Here is an 11,242-nt window from a genome sequence, read left to right as displayed (position 1 = left end):
AAAAACATAAACACAAACACGTGTCTTGTACGAAATTTTCGGGTTTAAATGGGCATTTAATTTAATTTCATAAATCAATTGAAATGAAACAGAAACATATTCAAATTATTTTGATGGAAACCAAAGAACTACAATAAGAATATAAGCAAGATAAAAATTTGTAGAGAAGACCCAATTTATACATGATTGATATTAAATGAGTTCTGATCTCTCATTGTATCAGAGTAACTGCCTCTAGCTCTTTCTTCTTTTCTCGTGGCAGCCACGGGAGACAGAAAAACATAAATGAACAAAAAAACTAAATAAAAAAATAAAGTAAACAAAAATAATTCTGAAAAACAGTTGTATACATCAAAATCCATAATACCAACTAATAAATTCTAGTTTCCTTGACCACAGCAAGTACGTTGGCTCAAAATGTGAATCCTACCACATGCGGTTCTCAATCACAACAGAAACGATGCCTTTCAGTGTTCCCTGCATCAGAAAATATAGTCCTTGTAAGAATCAAGCAAATTGATTCTTTCAAGTCTAATAATATTTTTTAAAAGTACCAGGGAGTGGTCTTTGAGACCAAGGGAGAGAATCAATGGTCTAGAAGATCCAGAGTTGCTGCAAAATCATTTCAACAATGAGAATATATGAAATATCAATTACTATGTAAGTTTTTTGTTAGCTGGAATGGGATAGGGTGAAAAAAAGATGGAGTAGAAGTATATGATAGTGCAGGGGGCCTGCAAAAGATGATATGTAAATCGGTTTAATTTAGGGGTCTAGAGTCTAAAAAACACAAATGGTGGAACTCCTGCATATGATATAATGATACCCCGTTTTCCCAGAAGCTCACTAACATAATACAATGATTAATGCCTTTGGGATAGACGCCCTCCTCAGGTTCTTTTAGTTTGCACTTCAGCTAAGAATTAAGTTGAGTCCTAGAGTGTTTTATATTTAATATCCGCTTATAGGACACACGACAAATACTTAAAGATAACAGGTCAACAATGCTAACTTGCAAGTAAGTGGAGTCCCCAATTCATGACGTTTTGACACTAAACAACACAAGCCAGGCTAATCGATTTTACATTGCAATATGTGACCATACGATTAAAGAAGAATATGCAAATCCTCTTGGGCATCGTTTCTTTTTCCACTTGCCTATTGCTATTTTGACTCGCCCTTTTTCTGGTTCATGAAGTACGTCTATATACAGACAACTTCTTGAAGGTCTTAAGTTTAATAATGTGAACTTACATATTGATCAAACATCTTAATTTTAATAATGTAAACGTTACATACTGATCAAACAAAAGATTACAGCACCACGTCAAAGAACGATTACCGGGTAGAAACTATCATATAAATATAAAGCAGTCAAGTCGAAACGTTGGCATGGAAAGCATGCTACATTTGATCAACACTAGATAGCAAAGTGCTCTAAACCGAAGAACGATCTTAGTTTGTGTATTTAATATCTTGTGAACTTATACAGAGGAACTGCAACCACTGCTTTTTAAACCGGGAATAGATTAAAATGATGATACTGCTGGGAAGTATTAAACTGCTATTGTAACAAGTACTTACAAATTCTAGATTTAATTATATAGTGGAAGCAAGAAAGAAGATTATTACCTATACTTCTGTATTGAAAAGTATAGAACTCGAAGGAAGAAAAATTTGTCAATTATAAAAGTTACATAAGACTCAAAATTAATCTCAGCAACCACTATCTCCGTGCACAGTGATAGGTAATATGAATATTTTTAAATGCGGGAAAAAAAAAGTCGAGAGAAAGAACGAATCACTGAATGTTTTGCTTGATAAATTCCAATGAATAACATCATATAATGATCAGATTGAAGAAACAATACCTTATATGTTCAATTAGCTGACGAGCACAAGCCACTAGCACTGGCTGCATGTCATGGTTTCAGATTATCAACTAACTATATGACCGGTCAAAGTTATATTATTAGTGAACATGAGAGTCTACTTACCTCGTCTCTTTTACCAAATATAACGGACACATGGAAGGTTGGATTTGTTGAAACCCCTTCCTCCTTCCTGCCACAAAAGCGATTACTTAATATTTCGAGGCTACAATTATATTATTAATAACATATATACACATGCACTTATATACATTTGTAGTCCCTTATAATTGAATGAATAAAGTACGGTCATAATGCAAAAGTACAGTTATTAGTTACAATATAATTAAAGGTGTACTGAGCTGCTTGCCGAAAGCCTAAATGATTCACTTGGCCAGCCCACTTATTGTATTGAGTTCATTCCCTCACTCTTTCCGAAATTCTACTGTCTAGTATTTCAACATAATCAGGTTACTATAAGATAACTGAATCACTTCAAATGCTTCACCTCTCTTGTTCAGTTACTAGATCTTTCCATAGCAAGAACAGATAAACTTCAAATCCTTTGACAATGAAGTACGTGTGTTCAAGAAAATATCAGATACAAATAAATTACAAACATGCAGAATCACCTACAAGGACAAGAATTGTTAAATCATCTAGATCTTCTAGCATAAGAAACATTTTAGCCACATTATCTTAAAGATTACAGTTACACAATGTAAATTGTATATAATACTAATAGCACATATCAGGATGTAGGTGAACGCAAGAAATATTGTTCTCTTTTCAACAAAGTGTCGATTCTTTCAGTTGAGAGGTCTAATATTTAGCATGAAGAAAGAAGGATGATGAGGGGCCTCAGAGCTACTATATTATAATGGAAAAGTAAAAAATAGTAACAAGTTTCAGCCCCTTAGTAAACTACACGTGTCACTAGTTCTACTAAATCTGAAAGCTCAGGTAACGAGAATTGAGAATCCTACTAGAATCAAATACATCTTCCATTAATAACTATATGTTCTCAATTTTACAGATAATCCAACACTTATGCCATGTACATAAATAGAAAACATATAAAGCCAAAAATATGTGCAGACCTTGCGTTTATGATAGTTCCCAGACTTCCTATTTGTGTGGCTATGACCTGAGAAACAATTTAAATTATTAAAATGTACCGAGAAAACCACAGCTAAAACCAAAACTACAAGGGGCGGCGGAACTCACAAAAATATGATCATCATAGCTACATATGATAATATCTGTTCTGTTACCCTGTCAAGATGAAAGAAGCAAGTTAGATTTACATAAAGTTGCCATATAACACACAGCTGTACAAACTTTGAAGCTTTAGTCGGAGCATGGGAATATAAACATGAAATAGTAGCATCTGAAAACGAAATATCCTTGCAATTTATTTTAAGTTCATAGCATATAAAATAAACATCAGCCTAATAAGAATTCAAAAGTGGTTCAGTACAAGACTTATATGTACATATAAATATAAGTGTTATTGTAATTCATGCAAAAAATAATTAACAGAAAACACAAACACAAAATTACATGGAACAATCCACTCGATCTACTCCTTGAGTAGAACGTGCACTCTGAATCTAGAACACTCATGCATATGCAGTTATGCACACAGTGTAATAACTCCTGCTGTCATATGACTCTACCCTAACTTCCAAGTAGGGCACAAGAGAATTCATACAGGTTATGGTACAACTCAACTGAAAACCTAAAAAACATGGCATCCGGTAACCATAAATGAAGGGGAAATTGTGCATATTTAGCAACCGCCCCGCCAAATAATAGAACGGCACAAAAAGTAACAAATAAAAAATTGACTTCATTATGAGTATTAGAAATTAAGTTAGTGAATATTTTGAATAAATCTCGAAATTCGAAACTCCCTGTTATCCAATAAAAACCTAAAATTCCTAATAATAAACCAATATCCCCTAAAGCCCAAAATATTTAACCACTACCATATGCGCACACATGTCGTAAGTTTAGGAAGCTTTCTCCTCCCTTTTATATACTCGCTAGAATTTCCACTTCACATCCTTCATTGAAACATTCATCAGGATAAAAGTCGTATGGCCCTAACAGGAAAACTCAATGAGGGCAGGCTTAGGTATTAAATGTATTTAGTCACCTAAAACAGTTTTCCTAGAGCCCTAAAATTTTAAAGCAAAGATTAAATAAGAAAACACAACTAATCTTTCATGTATTACTCATGATCTTGGGGACCTCTGTACCTTCTGTCTTTCCCTCGAACTCTCAAGGCGCACATGCTGAAGGTAGACATAGACTTACTACAAGCCAATATTACAATAATGGCCACCAAAACGATAAATTATCTTTAGATCTAAATGCAGGAAACACACATATCTGAATTAAGCGAAGGAGGGGTCATGGGGAAAAATGTAGATTGTGTGCTGCATTTTTACAAAAAAATTAACAGTACTAATTTTTTTTTTACCAAAATATAGCTAAACTAAACTAGAAACCAAGAAATGTCATATTAGTGTGCAATCAAAACCCTTCTTATATCAAGTGCTTCAGCTCCCCAAATGAAAGTCTGACCAGAAACACCTTTACAAGAGCAAATACAACCAACTCAAGGTAGAAACATGCTTGATTTAGGTTCTTAAAATGTAATCTTTAATCATAATGCATTACGTTACGTATGTAGTTATATCTAGGATTTGATCACTAAAAGTTTATTAGGTTTAACAAGAAGGATGATTCTTAAAAATTCAAACCTGGACAATAAATATATTAAAGCACTGATACTGAAATTACTTCTCTTGTTTTTTTGTTTTATTTTGCAGCTGGATGGAAAGATTATTGTGGCAACAAATGCACAAGCTACTGGATGAGGTATCTTGCAGTGGCTTGAATTACAGAACTCAAAGATATAAGTTATAACGGTAAAAGGAAAGGCATCATTCATGGACAAGACTCAGTCTGGTGGACTAAAATTCGCCCACATATGAACCAAATGAAGATATTTGACTTACCAGTAACTCAACCAAATTAGTTTCGCGCAAGAGTGGCTTACGGTAAGTGCCTATTTCAAACATATTTTCATGCCATTGTAATCTCTGGAGTGTTGTACAAAAATACAATAAAACAGAATTCCATATTATCTTGTCTTGATGTGTGGCAGGCAAGTGCTGAGGCCATAAGAAAATTGCCACACACCAAGCCAACCGTAAGTACCTCGCATGCTTGCCAGTCCAAGAGATTTACAGTACAATAATGTGGGAGTTTAATTAATGGCACTTGGATTGTAGAGAAGTTCAGGTGTGACAGTAAGTGTCATAACAATCCAAAAAAGTCAACAAACTCACCTACGTATGAGCAAAATGAACCAACTCACCAAGAACCATGTTTGATATGGTTTGTAAAAATGTGATCTTTAAGCACAGTGTACTTAATATATAGTTACGTCTAGGTTTTGATAACTAGTACAAGTGTCATTAGGGTTTAATGTTGACTTGAGTGATTATTATAACTGAACAAATTCAAACAGATTTAAATTCAAAAAAGATAAAAAAAATTACACACACACTAGTGCATATGTAACAATAGTATTAAAAAATGATCCAACTTAATCAAAAATAGCTGAAACAAAATCAGAATCAAACATAAACTTATAATAAAAGTGATTAGACAAGTGATTAAACAGCAAGATCCTAGCAACTTATGCTAAAAATCAGATATTAACCTCTATTTCTTACCTAATCGACCAGTAACCTAATCAAAACGTACTTATTGCAGGACCACTTATAATAAAATATATTTTGAAATCCTCCATTAATGATATCCACTAAAACCAAACAAAACGAGGGTAACAAGCAACTCTTGGCATTACACACAACAGAAAATATAGCAATACGTCAGGCACAGTTTGTATCGCCATTGAAGCATATCAATATGCTAATTTCTGTTAACTCGTAGACATTAGCCCTTTATCATAAACTCATGGGATGGCCTTTTTTACTCGCAACCCTAAACTCTAGGACAACTGCTTAAAAAATGGAATATCAAGGAAATGAACATCAATAATCGGAATCTAACATTTTGTGTAAATGTTTCAGCTGTTGCTAATAGATGCACAGGAAAACTTGCCGCTTACAAACACAATTTGATCAAAATCAAATGAAAAATCGAAAGGAGATGCAGCTATTGTGGAGTCGTAGTCTGAAGTAAAATCGAAAAAATCAAGTTAGCAGTATACCCTTGTACTAAATAATCCCTAAACTGGCATAAATAAACCAAGTAAAATTAAATTGGAAAGTTATACAGATACGAAGTTTAGAGACCCACTTGTGCATATATTTATATTAATAGAACCAAATTACCAATTCAACTTAATCAAGAATTAAACAGCAAAAGAAAAATAACAAAAAACTGAACATAAAACTATAAGTATCGAACCTTGATATCAAGTGACAGCTTCTTCTGACGCACAGGGAAGCCTAGCTCCGAAGCATCCATGTATATATATGTAAAATAATTATGTATGTATGTATGTATGTATTATCAAGAAACGCAGAGAAAAGTATGAATACGAATATTCAGTAATAGTATCGCTGTGGAGAAAGCAGCAGAGTTGAGGTTTTAAAGTTAAAGTTTGAATTAGAATTATAATTTCTGGTCTGGGCGGCCCAATTTTCAAAATTTATATAAATCCGGGCCTAAAGGCATACACATATCTGTTGGGTTTACAAATGTAAGCCCCACATGTACACATATTTGTTACGGTTTTTTTTTGTCCATTAGGCCAGGTTTCACTATTTTCACTTTTCATTTTCATTCTGGTTTTTTTAACGCAGATAGGTAGCAGCCGTTACACTTCGGATGCACACGTGGTAATTCGGCGGTAATTCAGGGGCTCACGTAATAGTATGCAAATTATACCATGTGACCGAAGATAAACCGCACTTAATCGACAGATTCTAATTCACGAGCCATAATCATAAATAATTCTTCTCTCGTAAGATTCAAAACTGCGACCAAGAAAATAATAATCTCTTATTTAATCAATTGAACCAACCTTATGGGCTTCATTCTAGTTTCTTCGGACCTTAAAATCAAATGAAACAATTATGCAGTACATCTATCTATATTAAAATCAAATGAAACAATTATGCAGTACATCTATCTATATTCTAAAATAATGTACGATACCCTGATTAGTACACTGCACTTCGAAATCTTAACAAATTGACAAGCAATCATTATCTTATATTAAGTAATAAAAATTTATTCGTAAACCACCGGTCTGTTTTGAAAATACTGTGGATGTAAATTATCTCTCGGATTAAAATGTACGAACACAAGTGGATTGTACACGGAGTATGGAAGCATGAGAAAGAGTATTGGCAGATATGAGTTTATCCTCATTTATATTAGAGTTAAACCCTATATTTCAACCCTGACTTATCTCGAGAATTTCTCATAACAAGTATTTATTTTATAAGATTATATTTATTTTATAAGGTTACAAGCCATGTAAAAAAATAACTAGAGCGAAGAAGTATACAACTTTGTTAAAACAAAAATTTATATGCTATACAAAGTATCCAAAATTTAGTATGAAGGAATTTATTTTAATATTTTTCGTATCTCAGTATAATTTATAATTTATGTTTGAGATTGTATTTTTCCGGAAAAAAATAGTCACCATCATAGTAGTTATAGCTGTATTGATATTTCATACCAAAATAATAATAAAATATTAGTACAAATTTGTCCGAGCAGTTGTGTTTTGATCGGAGTCGCTCCTTGTCTTGCAAGCTTTTGCATCTTCAAGGAGGCTCACTATTTACTCTCAACTTAATTCATCATGTGAAGTTGTTTTTTTACGCAAGATTCTGTGGATTTGAGGTAATGTGCACTTTATGATTGTGATTTGTTTGCCTTTTCTATTTTTTTTTATATTATGATTTCATTGTCATCTGTCTTAAATTTTATTTTACATTATCACGTGTTTTTGTCAAAGCGAAATTAAAGACCAATTTTTTATATATTTTGTCTTATCTTTCGTTACATTCATATTTGAATCTCATGTTAATTTTAATTTTAATTGGAATGATCATAATTTCAATTTAGAAAGTAAAAATGAGGATCCCTCTTTTCATTTGGTGTTAAGCATGAATGCATGATATGATAGGAAATGGGCCTGACGCTAAGCATTCGTTTTAAAAAATAAATAAATTAAAGACTTGTGACTTAACAATTGACAAAACCGGAAGCAAGCAGGTATTTGGAAATGATTAATAAGCGTAAGTCCATAAATTAACTGAAAATTGACAAGTCCGTTTACGTACGTAAACTTGATCCCCTTCAATTCATTCATTCGTATTCAAACTAACATTTGCAATGGAACAGTAAATTAACTGAAATGCAGGCCAAATACATACAAAAGATAGATGCATACGCCAAATCACAAGTACAAAAAGAACTTGAGAAGAAAGAAACTGTTCTCTACACATGTTCTTTCTCTACAGAATACAAATATTCATGATCAAACTTTTGTATGCTCCCTTTTAAATCTAATTTTATACCAAATCTAATCTTTGAACCAAGTGTATTAAATTTATGTACCGTCTATTAATTATGTAATAGCACTATTTTAAAAATCGGCCGATTAATTGTTTATTAATTATATAATAGTAGTATTCTATAAATTGACTGATTAACCGATTAATCGGAGTTCGGACGGGTCCCGTCTCGATTAATCGTTAATCGGGTTAAAGTACGGTTTTTTTAGAAAAATCGTCAAAAGTCGGGTAGTTCAAGAAAAATCGGTCGAATCGGGTCAAAAATTGGTTGAATCGGTCAAAGTTTGAAATTATTAGGGAAAAAATTTAAAAAAATAAAGTTTTTTGAAAATAATAATTAACATTTAATATTTAATAATTAATAATATTAATAATATATTAATATATTAACTCTTTTACATACAGAAACAATCGTATATTCTTATATTCCTATATCTTTTACACAAATCCCTAATTGAATTACTCTCAAGTCTCAACACTAAGCTCGCTTGCTTGATCGATTAACATCTTAAGGTATTCTAAATTTATTCAACAATGATCACATATTTCGTATTATTTTGTCTTACCCTCACTCGATTTATTTTAAATCTTAAGATTTGAATTAGTAGGTAGTAATTTTTCGAATACCAAGTAGTGACTAATGAGTAGTCAGTAGTAATTAATTAGTATAAATCACTTAACTATCAATTATGTATTAGAGATGATGTTTTTTTTGTAAATTTTACCATTTAAACATCAATATTGAATTAATGATATGTGATTTTAAATTTGTAAATTTTATGGAAGGTTAGGGATACTTAAATAGAATTATTTATTATTATTTATTAAATAATTTATTTCCGATTAATCCTCCGATTAATCAATCTGATTAATGACCGATTATCCGATTAATCACCGAAAGTTCCCTCCACTGAACAATCCCATTTTCGTTTCTTAAATACTGTGTAATAGTGGTGAAACGCTTTACCAGTCTTTTTTATGATTATTTAAGTTATGTATAAAGTGGTATGGACACCCGTTTATAAATAATGTATAGTTTATGATATATAATTTTCTTTTGTTAAATTTGCAAACTTTCCAAACCATTACTTATTTAAGGATAGCAAGTTAAGATGAGAAGTAATTGAGTGACTAGGTCGTCTAGTAGAGCTAGTAAATTAAAGGCTTAAGCTAATGTAGGATATATGACTATAGAGATGCATAAAAAACCCGGACCCGAAAAACTAATCCGGCTCGATCCGGTCAAAATCCAGTCAAGTTCGGTTTGGTCAAAACTCGGTCCGGTCCCGGCCCGGGTTTAGGGCCTCGACGGACCCTATATTTTTAGGCAAAGTCCGGCCCGACCCAGCCTGGTTAAAAACCCGGCCTTCGGCCCGGCCCGGTACTTGAACCGGCCCAATTAAAAGCCCAAAAAAGTCCAATCAAAATATGATTATTCTAATATATCTTCTTATATATTTATGAATTTACATTTAATATAGATATAAATAATACTTTAAACACATATATATATTTACATATGTGTGATTAATAATATTATATATATAATTTATTGCAAGATTAATGAAAGAAGATATAGAAAGTGCAATATATATTTGGATAACATTTGATAAAACATATTATTCTATAAATATGTTTATTTTTTGCCGAACTTAAATATTTTCAACGAAGTAATGTTTTCATAAAATATTCCATACAAACTAATACATTTTTATGATGATCTAGTTGCTAATACATGTAGTTTTCAGAATCTCTAATAAAACTCGATCCGATTTAAATTAAAAAAAAAAACCGGCCGCATTTGATCTGGCCCGAAAAAAGCCCGGTTAGGCCCGTCTCGAAGCCCCAAACAGACTCTGACATTTTCGGAAAACCCGGCCCAGCCCGATCAAAGTCAAAGACCGAAAAACCCGGCCCAGTCAAAATCAGAGTCTTTTAAGGCCCGATCAAAATACGGCTCGGTGGACCTTTTTTGTATCTGTACTATTGATTAATGATGAAAGGCTTAAGCTAAATTATCGTAAGATATGTAACTATGGGCGGTTCATGGAACTCGGGATATGATGCCATTGAAGTTGATATTGAATATGTTATTCCCCGTGGACTAACAATGAGATTTACAGAAGGGGGGTTGAATGTAAATCTCAAAACTTTTTCAAGTTTTGAGCAGTTTCTAAGGCGAAGTTTTTTTGAGAGCAAGTGTGTGTGAATTGCTTGAAGCTAATGCAGACAGATATATATTCAAACACAAATGTAAAGAACACAGAGAACTTAAAAACTTTTCTGGTGGATTTGTTGTTCCACCAGAGATGTGTTATTTCAGAAAATCTGTGATTCAAAGAATTAAATCACAGTTGCTTCCTAGTACAAACTAGATGATTTTCTCTCTGGATTTTTCTAAACAGCTCTTGAAAATTCACATCTAATTACTAGTTGCTACTTGGTTTATATATCACCAAGTTTACAAGTGAAGACAAAACTGTAAAATACAATTAAAAAGGCTCTTCACATGTTTCTTCTTCATTTCTCTATCCAATGCAATTTAGGCTTAGCTGTTGATCTTTGAATACTTCCTTGTTTGCACCAGAATGGAAATGCTGCATTTTCTTGATTCCTCCTAGAGGCTTCCACATTCCAGTTTGTCTCTGTCAACCCATGTGCCTCTGTCAGCTTATGAATTGTCACTATCAACTGCTAATGAACTAAGCATCCGTTGAAGCTTTCATCCGTTGATGCCTTATCCGTTGAGGCTTTATCGTTGAAACTTTATCCGTTGATGCATTATCAGTT

The 11,242-nt window shown here is 32.7% G+C and overlaps 1 protein-coding gene across 1 annotated transcript; it reads right to left on the bottom strand.

Moving 5' to 3' along the window:
• Positions 1 to 299: 299 nt before the first annotated feature.
• On the bottom strand, positions 300 to 6,517 carry LOC141718055 (uncharacterized). Its single transcript, XM_074520404.1, has 7 exons — positions 6,324 to 6,517; positions 3,099 to 3,146; positions 2,972 to 3,018; positions 1,998 to 2,064; positions 1,872 to 1,915; positions 555 to 612; positions 300 to 477 (listed from the first exon to the last, which is right to left on the bottom strand). Exons 1-7 carry the CDS (start codon positions 6,381 to 6,383, stop codon positions 427 to 429), a joined length of 375 nt encoding a protein of 124 aa, XP_074376505.1. The 5' UTR covers positions 6,384 to 6,517; the 3' UTR covers positions 300 to 426.
• Between the last annotated feature and the right edge of the window lie 4,725 nt (positions 6,518 to 11,242).

This window comes from Apium graveolens, chromosome 4 (assembly GCF_009905375.1).
Source record: "Apium graveolens cultivar Ventura chromosome 4, ASM990537v1, whole genome shotgun sequence".
Taxonomy (NCBI): domain Eukaryota; kingdom Viridiplantae; phylum Streptophyta; class Magnoliopsida; order Apiales; family Apiaceae; genus Apium; species Apium graveolens.
Note: the sequence above shows the minus strand (reverse complement) of the source record. Positions and strands in the feature narration are given on the sequence as shown.

Bases quoted from the DNA above. Each gene is read 5' to 3' on its own strand.
- LOC141718055 (XM_074520404.1), bottom strand. From the start codon at position 6,383: ATGGATGCTTCGGAGCTAGGCTTCCCTGTGCGTCAGAAGAAGCTGTCA. The intron at 1,916-1,997 runs GTAAGTAGACTC...CATGACATGCAG, and splicing joins TATTTGGTAAAAGAGACGAG to CCAGTGCTAGTGGCTTGTGC. The intron at 613-1,871 runs GTATTGTTTCTT...ATGATTTTGCAG, and splicing joins CAGCTAATTGAACATATAAG to CAACTCTGGATCTTCTAGAC.